Genomic DNA, 17,444 nt, shown 5'->3' on the forward strand with positions numbered 1-17,444 from the left:
GTCCCACCCCAGTGACCTCATTTTAATTACCTGTATAAAGACCCCCATCTCCAAATATAGTCCCTGGGACAGGGGTTAGACTTCAACTTAGGGATTTTGGGGGGGGACACAGTTTAGCCCATCATAGGAGGGAAGTGAAAGATGGAGGCGGGTGGTGGAGAGTGGAAATAGGCAGTGGGGCCGAAGGGTCCTGGAGTGAGTGGTCCTCATCAGTGAGACGAGCTGCAGTGGGAGGTGACAGTGTGTGAAGCGGGAATCAGTGTGTGAAGCGGGAGTCAGAGTGGTCAAGGTGTGGGGAGCTTGAGCTGATGCTCCAGAGGGGCTTGGGTCTTGGTAGTGATATGCCTCCAGATGTGGTGGTAGGAGTAGGTGCTGAGTTTGACTGTCAAAGGTGAGAGGTCAAAGGGCCGAGAGAGGAGGATGCCAGCCGGGCCACGCACAGGGTGTTCAGGCTACTGAAAGGATGATGGGAGTGGTGATGGTGAGGAAGAGCTTGAGCCAGGTCCTGGTGGTTGGACATTGCGAGGAGGCCAGAGGAGCACAGCAACAAGGAGGATAACGCGTGGGGGGAGGAGGAAAGCCCACCGGCTGCAGCTCCACAGAGAGAGCCGGAGGGTAGGGCGAGTCATTCAGAGCTGGGAGGGGATGCCCCCTGCCCATCTGCTGCTGGGCTGAGTGTGAGGGAAGATGACAGTCCTCGAGGAGGGGGTGCAAGGAAGTGGGCCCTCAGAGGGAGCACCCTTCAGTTGCGGCAAAGGCTGAACAGAACACTTTCAAAGAAGGTTAACAGGGCAAGGGGAGAGCCAGTCAAGCACTGTGGAGAGTCCAGGAAGGAGGAGAGGAGAGCAGGGGAGGATCGGGTCCACCCAGGGGACACTGGAGTATCAGGGGTGGGAGCGCTGGGGAGGGCGGCCGTTGTTGGAAATGACGCTCCCAGAGTGCTAACCTCTGCGAAGCCTCTCTCTCTCCTGGTTCCAGGAGCAGCTGCTGACTGTGGTGAGGCCTGGGGTCTTCCTGGCTCTCGGGAGAACCGCCGCTAGCACTGGAAAATGGGTTGAGCTTTCCAGGGCATCTCAGCTGAAGTCCCAAGGTCTCTACCTCCCTTCCAGAGACGCCAGCAGAGACCAGTGCCCATGGGCACTGGGCCCAGGCTGGCATTATGCAGTAGAAAGTTTCAGCCAAGCTGAGCTCCACTTGTCCTGGTGGCTGCCTAGACCAGGAAGCCTGAGCTCAGACAAAATTCCCCCTTGAATTTCCACGGGGTCAGCTGACACCCACAGGGGCGGTTGATTGCATCAACCCGCTCTCCTTCCAGTGATGGCCCCTGATCCCCCAACCAGCTTGGCCCCCTCTCTAAGCTCCCAGGCTGCCCAGCCTGACCCTTTGCCAGGACATTGAGAGGGTGGAGCTCGCAGAGGTCCAGGAACGGCCAGTGGGATGCAGTCCACATTGAGGGACCTCCAGCGGGGAGCTGAGGGCTACAAGACCTGCGAAGACTGTCTCTGCCCCTGGGATTTGCTATCTTGCTGGGGAGACTAGAATAAATGGAATCGTCAGGACAAGAGCAGGCAGGATAAAACCAAAGGGAAGGTCTCCCTTAGGAGTCCTGTGGGAATTTGGGGGCCTCACCCCTCTGCATCCTGTGCTAAGTGAGACTTGAGGCTAAACCAAGGTGGGTTGAGGTCAGTGTGGCTGGGGCTAGTTGACAATATGAGGGTCATCCAGAGAGCTCAAAAAAAAAAAAAAAAAAAAAAATTTCAGAAAACCAAACCAGATTCTTGGGTCCTGGTGATTTTCCAGTGGCATTGGAATGAGGCTAAGGAATTCACATTATTAAAGCACCCTCAGGTACAGTCCAGGTTGGAACCCACTTATTCAGACGTTAGCAGCCACCATGCATGGAGGTTCCCCTTATTGCTGGGCCCTGTCCTGGCTGCTTTCTGTCCCTTGCTGCTGCAAGTCTTCACAACAGCCTGTGAGGTGAGACTTGCACCCCCACGAGCAGAGGAGGCTGTGTCTCCCACAGGTTAGGTGGAGGGTGGTGGAGCCGGGAGTGACCAGGGAACATCTGTCTCCCCAACCTGACATCTTCAGGGCCTGGCACTCGGGGGTGAGATTTGGGCCTCAGGAGGGCTGTGTGCATCCTCTCAGGACCTCCCTCCGCACCCAAAGTGAAGCTATGGCCTTCCTGAACCCGGGAGGAGCCAACACCGTTATCCTGGTCTAGAAATTTAATTAGACATCCAGCCCTGAGTCTGGAAGACTACAGCACTTGTCAATTTGCAGGAAAAGGATCGCCAGCTAGGAGATCCGCCCCTCTGCTGGCTCGCCTGCCCGGGTGCAGTGCAGCTCCTGTGAACAGACTTTGGAAGCAGATGCCTTCGTTTGCACAGTCCCGTAAATATTTATTCCCAGCAGCCAATTAGAGCTGAGCCACAGCTTTCAAGGAGGGAACTGACAGAAGGTTGCTGTGTCTGCAGAGGGCCTCTTCGGTCATGGTTTACAAGACCCACTCGGGATGGGGCGTCTTGCTCTTTAAATATTGTTATCCAGAGATAGGCAAGCCTGCTGATTTTAAAACCAATTACACATTAGCAATAACAGCCTCTCTGATTTAATTGCCCCAGAAATATCTCCTGGCTCTTGAAGCTGAATGCTGTTTTCTTTCTTTGGGCCAACCCCTCCCTCTCATAGTGGAAGCGTGAAGGCTTTCCTGGTTGAGAGCAGCCAGACAGGGAGAGGCCTCTGGTCCAAGGCAAGAGGTCTGGGCTTGACTGGCCCCTCGCTGAGGTTCTGGAGTCTGGCTCCTTAGGCCCAGATGGGGAGGTGGCAGCCCATCTAAGGGATGCAAAGTTGGTGTTCCGTGCCTGCTGCACAGAGGGCGATCACTAAGGATACCTCTTATTAGATTCAGGGAAACACTCTGGGGATGTTCTCCCAAGCCCAAAACCACCCTGAAAAAATCCAGTGAGCTGAAAATGGACTTGTGTGGATGGGCACTGCTCTTGCAGTCAGTGACCTCAGACTGAATGGCTATCGTCCTGGTGTGGAGCCCTGACTCTTGCTGACTCTGGGGAGCTCTTTTGCCTCCCCCAGGCTCCCCAAACGCCACATGCCCTGCATGGACACACTCCAGACTCCTCTGCTCTTTCATTTCTCCCTCTGTGCCATCTTTCTGGCCCTCACTTTCCATTTCACGGGCAGCACTGTGCTATTTGGTTTCAAGGCAGCTGAGAGGTTGTGGGTTTTGGGTTTGTTTGTTTGTATTTCCTGCCTTTCTCCACGTACCACCCCTCCCCTAATTCTGAAATTCTGAAAGTATGATAGCTCTTTAAATCTGTCTTTGTGGGAAGGGTAGCTGGAACCCAGAGGGAAGAGCAGTTCTTGGCTACTGACTTCTTTTTTAAAAAAATTAAATTAAACTTCTTTGGAGATAATTATAGACGCACATGCACTTGTATGAAATAAACGCTTGTACCGTTCAGCCTCCCCACCCCCACCCCGCAGGGAGTGGTAACATCTTGCAAATCTTCCAGTATCACAACCAGGACACTGAGGTTGATACAGTCAAGACAGAGAACATTTCCATCCCCACAAGGACCCCTGATGTCCCTTTACAGCTGCACCTACTTTCCCTCCAACTCCAGCCCTCCTTAATCCCTAGCAACCACTAATCCATCCTTCATTTCTAGGATGTTGTTTCAAGAATGTCATATAAATGGAATCATGCAGCATGTGACTTTCTGAGATTGGCTTTTTTGCTCAGTATAATACTCTGGAGAGACCCATCCCGGTTGTTGTATGTGTGAATAGTTCATTCTGTATTCCACAATTTGGATGTTTCAACATAAGTGATGTAACCATCCACCCATTGAAGGACGTCTGAGTTGTGTCTACTTTTTGGCTACTACAAATAAGCTACTGTGAATACATGCATAGGTTTTTGTGTGATCCTAAGTTTTCGTTTCAAAGAAAATGTTCAGGAATGAAATTGTAGGTCATATGATATTTGCATGCTTCGTTTTACAGGAAACCGTGAAAGTGTTTTTTAGAGTGACTTTACCATTTTACTTGGAGAAGGCAGTGGCACCCCACTCCAGTACTCCTGCCTGGAAAATCCCATGGATGGAGGAGCCTGGTGGGCTGCAGTCCATGGGGTCGCTGAGGGTCAGACACGATGAGTGACTTCACTTTCACTTTTCACTTTTCATGCATTGGAGGAGGAAATGGCAACCCACTCCAGTGCTCTTGCCTGGAGAATCCCAGGGACGGGGGAGCCTGGTGGGCTGCCGTCTATGGGGTCGCACAGAGTCGGACACGACTGAAGCGACTCAGCAGCAGCAACAACCATTTTACTTACCCATCAGCAATGCATGAATGATCCAGTTTCTCTTCATTGTCATTATTTTTTATTTTTTATTGCCCTCTGGTAGGTGTGCAGTGATCTTATTGTTGTTGTAATTTACATTTCACTGATGATAATGATGTTGAATATTTTTTCATGTGCTAATTTTCCCTCTATATCTCATCTTTTGGGAAATATCATTTCACGTCTTCTGCTCATTTTCTAATTGGATTGTTTGGGGCTTAGGTTTCAGGTTTTGGATTTTTTTTACTGTGAGTTCTGAGAGCTGCTTATATAGTCTTTACTAACCTTTTATTGGATATGTGGCTTTATATTTTCTTCCAATCTGAGCTTATCTTTTCATCTTCTTAACAGGGTGTTTCACTGAAGAAATGTTTTTAGTTTTGATGAAGTCCAATTTATCAGTTTTTTTCTTTTGTGGGTCATACATTTGGGAACAAGCCTAAGAATTACATGTCTAGTCCTAATATCCCAAAGATGAATTTCTCCTAAAAGTTTTATAACATTGTCCATTTAAGCTGACAATCTATTTTGTGCTAATTTTTTGTAAGGTATCAGATTTTTATCCAAGGTTTTCAGGGAGGGGTACCTATGGATGTACAGATGTTCCAGTAATATTTGCTGAAAAAGCCATCCTTCCTCCATTAAATTACTTTTGCACCTTTGTCAAAATCAATTGGGCATATTTGTTAGTCTATTTTGGGGTTTTCTATTCTCTGCCATTGATCTATATGTTCATCTGTCTGCCAATGCTGCACGTTCTTGGCTATGTGATAAGTCTTTAAATTGGATACACTGATTCCTCCAACTTTATTCTTTTTAAAAATTGTTTTAGCTATTCTAGTTCCTTTGCCTTTTCACACAGATTTTAGAATAATCTTGTCTACAGCTGCAGAAAGTCTTGCTGGGCTTTTGATGGGAGCTGGTTGAGCTTGTGCACCAACCTGGGGAGAACTGGCATCTTCACCACACTGAGTTCTCCCATGCACGAACATGATACATCTCTCCACTTACTTAGATCTTCGATTTTTCGCACTGGGTGTCTTGTAGTTTCTTTGTATAAGCCCTGCATGCTTTTGTCACATTTACGCTGGAGAATGTGGTTCATTTCGCACGATCTGAACGACGCTGCGTTCTCACTCTGTCATGTCTTTCTCACTGGTATTGGGCTTTTGTACGTTTATTTTATATCCTGTGAACTTCTAACTCATCTATTAGTTCTAGGTGGGGTTTTCTGGGGGTAGATTCCTTATGATTTTCTACACAGATCATGTCATATGAAAACAGGCAGTTTTTTCTTGTTGATATTTTTCTTTTTTATTCCCTTTTCTTGCCTTTTGGTGTGGCCAGACCTTCCAGTACTAGTTGAACAGCAGTGGTAAGGATGGGTATCCTTTCTTGTTCCTTATCTTAGGGGCAAGGCATACAGTCTTTTCACCCTTAAGTATATTAGCTATATGCATTTTTGTTTTGGGTAGATTCTTTTCATGAAGTTGAGGAAGTTCCACTCTATTCCTAGTTTTCTGAGATTTTATCATGATAAGATGTTGAATTTTGTAACTTGTACTTCATCAATTGATCTAATCATGTGATTTTTTCAATAGCGTGTTAATACTGTGGATTACATCAGTTGATTTTCAAATACGGAATCAGGTTTGCCTCCCTGGAAGGAGCCCCACTTGGTCACAGTACATAGTTTTTACATGTTGCTTAATTCTTTTTGCTGATACATTGTTAGCTCTCTTTGTTTCTATATTAATGAGGGTTATTTGTCTGTAGCTGGTTGTTTTTTTTTCGTGTGTGTGGTGTGTGTGTGTGTTTATGGGTGGTGGTGGTGGTGTACCGTTTCGTCTGGTTTTGGTGTCATGGTAACACTGGGTTCCTAAAATGAATTGGGAAGTGTTCGCTGTTCTTATATTGTCTGGAAGAAATTGTATAGACTGGGGTTAATTCTTTCCTAAATGTTTGGTAGAATTCTCTAGTGAAACCTTTAGGGCCTGGAGATTTGGGTGAGGAGGGGAAACTTTAAACTTACAAATTTAATTTCCTTAATAATTACGGGGCTCTCCAAATTATTTGTTCACATTTTGTGCATGTGGTGGTTTATACTTTTTAAGTGATTAGTGCATTTCATCCAAGTTGTCAAATTCATGTCTGTAGAGTGGTTCATAGTATTTTCTTAGTATCCTTTTGATGTCTGCAAGATCCATAGTGATGTCTCTGTTTAATTCCTAGTATTGTGTCTTTTCTTTCATTTTTCTTTGTTAGTCTTGCCAGGGATTTGATTGAATTTTTAAAGGAACCAGTTTTCTTTCCATTATTTTATTTTTTTCCTATTTTCAATTTCACTGATTTCTACTCTTTGTTATTCCCTTCTTCCTACTTCCTTTGGGTTTATTTTGCCTTTTTTCACTAATATTTTAAGGTGAGAGCTTATATTACTCATTTAAGTCTTCCCCCTTTTCTAATGTCAGCATTTGTGTTACACATTTCCGTCTTAACAAAGCTTTAGTTGTGTCTCATAAATTTTGATATGGTATATTTTTCTTTTCATTCATTTCAATGTTTGCTTTTTAATTTCTTTAAATTTCTTCCTTGATCCATAGATTATCTGGAAGAGTGTTTTTACTTTCCAAATGTTTGAAAATTTTTCTTTTATTTTTCTGTTATTTAAAAGAAAAGCTTGATTCCAGTGGTCAGGGAACACATTTTTGCATGATATCAATTATTTTCAATTTGTTGAGGGTTTTCATGGCCTAAGATATGGTCTACTGTGGCATATATGTCACAGGGGCGCTTGAAGAGAAGCATTCTGCTGTTGATGGTGAAGCGTTCTGTACACATCAATTAGATTCTGTTGGTTGATGGTGTTGTTAAGTTCTTTGATATCCTTGCTGACATTCTGTGGTTGTTCTGTTAAGTATCAAGAGAGGTGTATCCGAGTCTCCAAATTATGGATTTGTCTATTTCTTCCTTCAGTTCTGTTAATTCTAGTTTCAAAAAATAACAGAGCTATGTTTGGTTGATACACATTTAGATGTGTATACACAAGATGATGTCATCTTGACATCAAGACTGATCCATTTGTTTTATGTAATATCCCTCAATATCTCAATACCTCTTGTATCAATACCTGTCTCTGAAGTTTACTCAAATCTGATGTTAATTTGTCCACTCCTGCTTTACTTTCATTAATATTTGCTTGATACGTCTTTTTCCTTTTCCTTTCAGCCAGCTTCTATCATTATATTTGATGTGAGTTTCCTGAAGATAGAATGTAGCTTGGATATACATTTATTGGCATCCTCATAGCCTCTAGGGGCTGGGAGTGTAAAGATCACCATGAGCCATAGAGTAGAGAAGGACTGGAGAGATGCGATGGCAGAGTTTCCTCCCAAAAGGGGCTATGATTCCTTTGTCTGCAGAGTAAAGATGCTCAGCTGCGCCTGACAAATGTTTAGAAGCTCTTAAGTATCTGAGAGGAGCCCAGCGCCTCCCTCCCCAGACTGTGTGAGGCAGGACAGTAGAAGTCTGATGTGTGTCCTTTTCCCAGGGACTAGACCAGAGAAGGCAAGTGTCCCAGAGAGGGCTGTGTGTGTGTGTGTGTGTGTGTGTGCACAGGTGGGTGTGCTGGGGATCGGCACTTGAGAGGTCTGCAGACCTCCAAAGGCAGAGCTGCTGTGTTCATTTTCTCTTCGCTCACCTTAGTCACAGACTGGAAACTTTCAACCTCGAGCAGAAGCTCTAGGGTCCTCCAAGGCTCATGGCCTCTGGAATTTCTGCATCTCCAAAGTTGTCGACTCCCCAGGCGTGGGTGGCAGAGCAAGCTCCTCCTATTACTCAATTCTGACTTCTACCTATTAAGCAGGGGCTCCTTGAGGAAGATTGATTTACCACATTAAGCGAGCCTGCCTGTGCTCGATGAGGATGTCACAAGACAAACGGCTCCTGCCGTGTGCCTCCGGCCCACCGCCCCATGTTTCCATTACGCTGGGGCCAGAGTCGTGGTGGATGAGTTTGGATGTAGTTCATTCTTTGCCTTACACGATAAACTTGTCAGCGCCTGGCCGATCAGCTGCTCGTGCGCAGGGAGTTCATTTGGAAGGCCACCTGGCATCCTGGCTCTGCTGTCCTGCTCCCATTTCACTCTGTTTAATGAGCCAGGACCCGGTTCCTGTCGAGTGGTGCTGAGCTCCGGGGTCCTGCTCGACCCGCATGCAGCGGTGGTGGCTCAGCCCCTTCTCAGGGGTCCCTCTGTCTTGCCTGGAGGTGGCTGGGGCACGGATGCCCAGGGAGCTGTCCTTTTATGCCACCAGCTTCGAGCCACCCAGCTGAAAAGGAGGGTGCCCAACCCTCACTCTTCCGCCAGCGGCTGCCTCAGGCCTGCTCCCCAGGCTCTGAGCTGGACAGGCCTGCCGTGGGCTTCCCAGGGAGCGGAAGCCTGCCTAGTCCACACTGCCCTTGGGGCTGTTTCATAGGCAGAGACCAAGCCTGGGCTCTCAGAGCCCACTGAGACACAGGCCGACGTGTATAGCACTGGGGCTGCCGTGGTCCCCAGGCCCAGGCCCTCCCCAAGCGGCCAGGCATCACGGACAAGCTCCACTCACCAGCCTCAGAGCCTTTTCCAGCACTGTGACTTCCTTCCTGACGTGTTCCTTCCTTCCTCTCCACTTCTCCATTGTGAATCAGACCCAGGCCTGGCCAAGGCCTCTCTGAAGTCACCAGCCACCCTGAGCCCAAGGACCCCCAGAATAACCCATAGTCCAGGGCCGGCACCATGGCTGTTGGCAAGAACTCCAGTAGCAGCCAGGGTGGGGGAGTTTTGCAGAGGGTAAGGAATCCCTTTCCTGTCTCCATCTCTCCTCCATCCCTTTCATCCTATGAAACTCTCTGCCCCAAAGGGCCTGGAAGTCTGAGCTATGCCCACAGATCTCAGCCTCACCTGTCCATGCACGCTCAAGTCCATTGCCAGACACAGATACTTCCTGTGCCCACCTAAGCCAGAGAACCAGGCTCTGCTCTCTGTGAGCTCAAAGCTTGAGAGAGGGCAGCCAGATCAGGATTTTCAGGCTGGATGGTCAGTGGCTGGGGTCTGGGGCAGCTACAGGGTCCCACACTGTAAGGTCACGCATTGTGCGGTAGGAGGCAGTGTGTGTAGAGGTAACTGGTCTGGCGCTGGCTCGGGTTCTATGTGAGGCCAGACTGGTGGAGCAAGCAGAGGGTCCTTGTCTGCCCTGGGCAGGCACCCGAGCCAGCATGTTACTGGGGTAAGGCGTTCGGGGTGGGGCAGGAGCCCTCTGGGTTGCTCTCACCCACACAGGATGCAGGGCCCACACTGTGATAGGGTTTGGGATCTCAGGAGCATTTGATGAGTAGAGCTTTGATAGACAGAGGAGAAGGGCTCCCACCCAGGGGGTAGCCGGCATGATCTGAGGGGATGGATGTGCGCGGTATCCAGGAGCAGCAGGAGCTCCTGTGAGGTCCATGCCAGGATTCCAAGGAGGTGACCCAGTGGGGTAGCATAGGCGAGCCATGGAGTCCAGAGGGGGGTGTTGACAAGTTTGGAGTCTATCTTGTGGGTAGTAGAAGTTGACTCAGGTTGATGAGGGTGAAGCGGTGACTGTATCACACTCAAGGGAGGAGGAACGGGAGTTTCCCACCTCCCCTCTCTCACGCTGACCACCACAATGGAGTCTCATTGAACGTTCAAACCCCAGGGCTGGGACCAAAGCCTGGAAGTTGATCAGAGGAGGCAGGAAAGTCCAAGAGGCCAAGTGGAAGGTGATGAGTCACTCTGGACACATAGGGATCAAGAAGAATCTTGAACACAGAGGGCTCCCCTAATCCATATTCCAGACGAGTGTGAGGGGAGGAAGACCCAAGGCGGGGCTGGCTTGCTGGCTAGCCTCATTCCAGAGTGGAAGGCCAGCGTGAGAGACTTCTCCTTCCCCCAGGATGTGCAAGAGGAGGGAGGAAGGCGATGATAAGGACCACAGTCTCCTTTCACTGGAGGACATCTGTGGACACCTCTCGTGAACCTGGAGAACTCATCCCGGCAGAGCAGGGACTGCTCGAGTGCCCTTAGCATCTGTGTGTCCAGGAGGTGCTGCGGAGCCCCAGGGAAGGGTCTCAAGTGTTGCCTCACTCGAGGCTGCCTGTGCCAGGAGCGGGGAGCAACCCAGAGAGCCTGGGATGAGGCCAAGAGGAGGGAGGAGCAGACAGGAGCTCCTCGATGGCCCCTCCAGGCCCTTAGCTGGACACAGGAATGGCCGGACAGGCTCCAGACGCGGTCTTCACTGGCATGTCGGCTGTGGATTCAGCTGCCCCCTGACTGGGGAAGGTGCTGCTACTCCTGGCTCAACCCATGGGCAGGACCCGGCTGGTGAACGAAGGCTGCGGGGAGATCTGAGCCTCAGGGTGTGGAAGTCACACCTGCTCCCACACGTTCCCTGGACTTCAGGAAGGCATTTTCCAGATGACTGTGACACACGATGGGTATATTTCTTAGCTTAAGGCTCTGAAGAGAAAGAGAGCTCCAGACCTGGGGGCTGGGATGGGATGGGGGTAGGCTCTGAAAAGAGGAATTCAGACTTAGTCCCTGGGGTTCCAAAGGGAGGGGGAAGAGCCTGAGTGGAGAGGAGCAAGTGGCTGCCGAAGCAGAGGGCTGCATACCCGGGCTCAGAATTGGGGAGCACAGGAGAGCCAGGACCAGGACAGGGCTGCCCAGAGATCTGCCTTCATGCTAGGACAGGAGGGAGCTGAGAGCTGACTCAACCAACTGCCTTCTCGGAAGGATCTTCAGCCCCCAGAATGTTTCTATCTGACACAGAGAATAGCATTCGGGACAGGGACCTTAAATATCTGCCGAGACAACAGAATTAAATAAATGGGAAGACTGTGGCAAACCAAGGCACAGCTTCTCAACTCCAGCTCATTCCTGCAGCGTGAGGACGTGGATCCAGCATAACTACACGGTATAAGATTAGTATTAGAATTGGTCACATGTGACCAAAAATCCAAAATATTAGTATCTTAAAGAAAACAGAGGTTTCTCTCTCTCTCTCCGTCTCTCATATATACCCAAACCGAGCCCTCCAGAGCTGAGAGATGGTTAGAGTTCTTCCATCTCACTCCGAGGATGTGGGCTGCACCCTCCTGGCCGAAAATGGAGGCTAGGGCTCTGGCCACCACACCTGTGATCCAGGCAGCAGGGTAGAGGAAGGTGGAAAAAAGAGCAAAGAGAATGTGCTCGCTGTATTTAAGGAGGTTTCTTGAAAGCTGTCAGATAGTGTTTCTAGATTTTTGTTGCCAGAACTGAGACATGATTTCCCCCAGCTGTGAGAGAAGCTGGGAAATGTAGCTTTAGTTCTGCTCATCTATGTGCCAAGCTACAGACCAGGTGTTCTATGACTGAAGTGGGTGTGGGTATTAGAATATGCCATGTAACGCTCCTTTGCCTCCATAACACGCACCCCATCTTCTCATGCATGGAAACACTGGGACTGGGGGAGGGGTGTAACCCTGCACCCCATCTAGCCCAGAGGTCAGGATGCCTGGGCGATGGCAGCCCTCACCATCGGGTCCTGATGCCCCACCGCCTGTGTGCGATGGTGCAGAAATAACAGTCACCACAGTGAGGACTCCTGATTGGGAGAAAAGGTATCTGGCCCCACAGTCATGGCAGCTGTGGCCATAGTCAGGTCCCACTGGGCAGGCTTTCAAACCTTCTTACACTCAGGAGAGGAAGCTGCCTGGGGCAGCCCATCTGGCTGGCCCAGCTCTACTTTGGAGGGAACTCCATGCCCACTGTCCCCTGTGGAGAAGTCAGGCTCTCTTAGTGACATGTCTTTTGTACAACTCCGTGACCTTTATTTGTCCTGATGAACTCTGCATGCCTGAAACTGCCCCAGTGGGCTCATCTGGCTACAGATTCAGGGGCACACTGGCCCTTCCACCTGCCCTTTGCATAGAAACAACAGCTGGGGTGAGGGGTCACCTGCGACAGCAACACCCTCACTTCCTCACTTCCAATTTTCATGTGAAATTGACTAATTAGAACTTTTTGGCAACTAATGTTTGAAAATCACAATTCAGGACAAATGAACTTGCCTGTGTGCCAGACGTGGCTGGCAGGTGTGAGTAAGGGGGCCACTGGATGGGGGAATTGGGGCTCCTCTGACACAAGCTGGCCTGGGAGACTAATGCATCTGGGGAAGACCCCATGCCACCCCCTTCATCTTGGCGGGCAGGACTAGTGACTGCACATCTTGGGGCGGAACTGGCTACAGTTGGAGGTCAGGACTCTTACAGGGACCCTGGGGGTGTGCCACCCCCGGGGGGTGAAGCTCAGGACAGCAACCTGGACTTACCAGCCCACCCCCTGGGGTACAAGGGAGGGGGCTCAGGATTGGCTCAAGGTCTGGGTGTCCACGTGTATCTGTCTATGGTTTGGGTTCCGTAGAAGGGACCCCAGGCCCAGGGCTGGGCAGGTGCTGAGTCAAGCCGTGCTGGCCCACCCTGCAGACTCCACCAACCGGGACTCTCTGGATATGATTGAGCGGTGCATCTGCCTGGTGTGCCTGGATGCCCCCGGAGGCGTGGAGCTCAGTGACACCAACCGGGCGCTCCAGCTCCTCCACGGTGGAGGCTGCAGCAAGAACGGGGCCAACCGCTGGTACGACAAGTCCCTGCAGGTAAGCCTCCCCGTGGCGTGGCCAGTGGCCTGTGCCACCTCGTGCTCACGTCCAGCAGGCTCGCTCAGTGGCCTCTGCTGACCACCCAGGGTGTGCATATGGGGCCAGAGAAACCAAGGAGATGTGCTCTTCTTGTTGGCCCCTGGACTGGCCAGAACTCTTCTCGGGAGCAAGTGGCGAAACCTAGCGCTAACTCCCTGACTTTCCTGCAGCCTGTGCTCAGCCTAGGGGGCCTCTGGGGCAGACCTGGGGCTCATTCCCTATTTTCCATCACACACTGTCAGGTGGGGGCAAGCCAGGGACTCCCATCAAACCAGCCCTCAAAGCATGCATCAAGAATCACGTCTGATGCCAGAAGACAACAGTGTTTCTGAATTTCCGTCACCCTGGCCCCGACATTTCAACATACCTCCCTTCATCCCTGAGGAGTACGGCAGCCCAGCATCTCCACAGAAGAGTCATAAAATGAAACAAAGCCATTCACAGATTTCTCATTCACATGACGTCAGCCCAGAAATAAGACATTCACTTTGGCCTAGAGAAAAATACTCACAAGGATGGGGATGAAGTTCTGGCCATTCGTTCCCATCCCCCGTCCTTTTTCTCCAGCACACTGACCCTGAATCAAACCTTGTGTATTTGTAAAGCTCCAACACTCTCACAACGACTGCATTAAGTGGTACCCAACCATGTTTGTGTTTTGGTTTGGTATCGCTCAGGTTTCGGTTTAGCTCCCACTGGTAAGCTTTTCTAGACTGCCTCGTTTTTCTCTCTCCATCCCCTGCATTCTGCAGGTTATCCTTTTTGTTGGTTTGCATATTGATTCTGCTATTTCTGATGAGTTCTCTCCCTGCTGTGCTGGCTATTTAGCCTCCACCAGTGGTGTTAATGGCTTGCAATCTTTCATGGAGCAGCTGCGGGAATGAAATGATATAATGGATGTACAGGGCCTGAAACATCGTAAGCTTTGGTAGTGGTTTTTAAAAGGCACTGTTTTCCACCCTTACTTTTAGTGACAGGAACAGGGAAGCACTGATGTGTGAGTGGGCACGCCCTCCCCTCCTGCCTTATGTGTGCGCACTTCTGGGCTCTTTTTTGCAGGCAGGACAGATTATCAGGGGAGCTGGAGAAGCCCAACAAGTTCTGTGAACCTGAATGGAAAGGTTTGAGAGCAAGTCTCAGGACAGAAAGCAGAGGGCATGGCGGAGAGAGAGAGAAGAGCCTGCATGGATGGGCCTGGAGAAAACCTCTGTGGGAAGTGTGCTTGTTTGAAGAAAAGGAGTTAACAATTCTGGGAGCTGGCATACAGTGAGACTGGGGGAGACTGGGGGTCAGCTCAGAGGTGTGCCTTGCCACAGTTCCCCGAAGGTCTCACACAGATTTCAGGAGCTTGTGTATTTGTTTGCTTGTTGGTTTTTTGCTTATGGATGATGGCTTAGTACCTCTGGAGTGTAATGCTGTGCTGAGGTGGACTTCAAGGCAGCCTGAGTGTATTCAGGTTATGCTTTTAGAATCAAGATCTCATTCTTTTCGTGATTTCCTGCTAGGACCTTTGCACACACTGAGCATCTCCCTTTCCGAAGTCAGCTAAATCCAGCCTTTGTATAGTTAGAAAAACCGTGAGTAATCTTTATAGCTCCCATGGGCCTTACATAGACCGTCTCTCTAATCCTTGTATTGATCCTGTGAACTGAGCCTTATTGGATCCATTTTAAACGAGAGCAAACTGAAGCCAGAGGTTGATACGACTTGTCAGAGCCCTCCCGGCTGGAAGGTGGTAAGCGCAGAACTGGAATCAGGGGTCCTGACTTAAAGCCCAGGCAGCAGTGAACGGGCCATCCCTGACACACCTTTCTTTCACTCCTATCAAGAGATATTTTATTCTCCTGGGAATCTGCATGCCACCCAAATTGGGTCATCATCCTTCATTACTCATTTAGAGAAGTCATTAAGCACCTACTATGGGGTGGACACTACGTCCTGGGGATAATATCAGTGGTGGCCAACCACACAGTGTCCATCAGAACATAATCACACAAAGCAGACCCAGATGGTGGCCCTGATGTGTGCTGTGAAAGGGAAACGGGGTTAACAGGAGCCGAAGGGGCTTGCCCAGGACCTAAGGAGAGCGTGCACAGCCTCAGCGTGAGCACTTAGCAATCGCTGGGCTACCTGAGCCAGGCAGCTATGGCTCTATCTTCACTGCCCAGGGCACTACCCTCTTCTGGGAGGAGGTCACACAGTTTCGAGCTGTCTTGAGGCCCCTCTATTCTCAGGCCATGGCGACTGTGTTCTTCTCAGGAGATGATGTGCTTTGGTGTTCCTGGAGAAAAGGTCTCCCTGAGAGGTGGGGAGGTGGGAGGGATACAGGGGTCCTGACCTGGAGCCAAGCGGCTGATTTGGAATACTGACCCAGAGGCCTGCTCACTTCTCTCTGCTATTGCAGTTCGTGGTGGGCCGAGATGGCACCTGTGGCGTGGTATGTGAACACTCTCCTTTTGACGGCATCGTCTTGGTGCAGTGCACGGAGCATCTGCTCAAGCACATGTGAGTCTGGGGGCAGGGCCCCTCCTGAGCCACTGAGCAGCCACGGGAGGCAAAGCCGGACTGCCCAGCAGTGGCCAAGCTAGGCCAAGAGAAATGTGGGCGGCCACTGTGGAGCTGCATCAGTCTGGCATTGTCCTAGCAAAAGACGAATTTGAAAACCAGCTTGAATGAAACATCATATGCTTTATCGATCTTGGACAGGAGGGGCAGACTGAGCAACAAGTTAGCGCAGTTAGGGCGATATTTGGCCAAGAATTCTCAGCTTTAGGGGAATATTTGCTCTGGTCCAGGGAAGCCCAGGTCGATGTCTATTGCTTGTCCAGTCAGGTGTGGGCCCACTGTTGACCCAGAATGGAGGGAGCTGCACCTGTTTCTCTCCCCTCAGCCTGGGTCTCTCTCCCTACCTTCCAAGGTCTCCAGACTGAGTACTTCTCTGTCCCTTGGATACACTGGGTCCCTTCCTCCATTCATGATTCTGCTCATTCTCTCCTCCTAGAATCTTCTCCCTGAATCCGTAAGTTCTGAATCTCTTCCATGATTTAGGGACTCTGTGCGTGCATGCTAAGTCATGACTTAGCATGACTTCAGTCATGTCCAACTCTTTGTGACCCCATGGACTGTAGCCCACCAAGCTCCTCTGTCCATGAGATTCTCCAGGCAAGAATACTGGAGTGGGTTGCCATGCCCTCCTCCAAGGGATCTTTCCCACTCGGGGATTGAACCTGAGACTCTCATGTCTCCTGTATTAACAGGCAGGTTCTTTACCACTAGCGTCACCTGGGCTTCCCTAGAGGGACTCTTTAGGATCACTGAAAACCCACACCAGCCCTCACCGACAGAAAATCACGATTTGCTTCTTACATTTGTCCCCAGGTGTTTTTTTTTTTTTTTTTTTTTTTTTAAGAGTTATTGGTGTAGCATGGTCAAACAGGAAAACACGAAAAGAAATCCTGGGCTTTGCAGTCAGGTGGAACTAGATGGAACCCCAGCTCAACCGCTCACTAATTTCGGTGTCCTCTAAGAGCTTCGGTCCGTTCATCTGTGTCACGGTTGGGTGGGCACACCAAACTCCAACAGCTAAGATGACTGCCAGGCAAAGAAATAAGCTGCCCACAGCCCCCCGGCTGGCAGGCCACAGGAGTCACCCCATTGTCCCGCAGGGTGAAGACCAGCAAGAAGATGGTCCGAGCTGACTCGGTCAGCGAGCTCCCAGCACCCAGAAGGCTGAGGTGGAAGTGCTCCCCAGAAATTCAAGGCCTCTTAGCCTCCTCAGCAGAAAAACTTCAACAGTAAGGAGAACCCCAGGTCTTTGGGGGTGATGCTCCAGGGGGTATCACCATACCACTCCCCCACCCCACCAGCTGCCAAGGTGTCCTAGAAGCTTCCAAAGACCCCAGCTCCTCTGCCTCCCCTCACCCGCCTCCGCCCACCCCCCTCATGGAAATGCAGTCAAACTAAAGGCGAGTTGCACCTCTCGGGGAAATAACCTTGCCGAAGTATCCTTCATTTCCATAAAATGCAAACGTGCATCTATTTTTTTCCACAGGTTTCACCTGACTGAGCTGAGTCAAGGCGGGGAAATCATCTCCATCTTCCAGGGGAGGGGGGGTTATTTCCAACTGGTTTGAATAAGTCATTTGAATTCAGGAGATTTCAATTTGCTTGAATTTACACGGCAACTTGACAAGGGGCCTTGTTTCCCCAAGGGGAGCCCTAACGGGACCCCGCAGGAGGCCCCGGGGGGAATATGAGCCCTTGCTAACGGTCACGAGGTGTGCTGGGTGTCATGGTCTGGCAACTAGATACGGACTTTGGCTCTTCATTCCCTCGTTGAATAA

At 50.1% G+C, this 17,444-nt stretch overlaps 1 protein-coding gene across 1 annotated transcript in view; it reads left to right on the plus strand.

Moving 5' to 3' along the window:
- Nucleotides 1-17,444, plus strand: part of CHAT (choline O-acetyltransferase) — a 55,174-nt gene that overhangs the window by 22,973 nt on the left and 14,757 nt on the right. Inside the window, exons 7-9 of the mRNA XM_061405681.1 lie at nucleotides 12,890-13,059; nucleotides 15,506-15,606; nucleotides 16,767-16,895. Coding sequence (XP_061261665.1) covers nucleotides 12,890-13,059; nucleotides 15,506-15,606; nucleotides 16,767-16,895 — 400 coding nt within the window. The remainder of the gene's footprint in view (nucleotides 1-12,889; nucleotides 13,060-15,505; nucleotides 15,607-16,766; nucleotides 16,896-17,444) is intronic.

Source organism: Bos javanicus, chromosome 28, assembly GCF_032452875.1.
Source record: "Bos javanicus breed banteng chromosome 28, ARS-OSU_banteng_1.0, whole genome shotgun sequence".
Taxonomy (NCBI): Eukaryota; Metazoa; Chordata; class Mammalia; order Artiodactyla; family Bovidae; genus Bos; species Bos javanicus.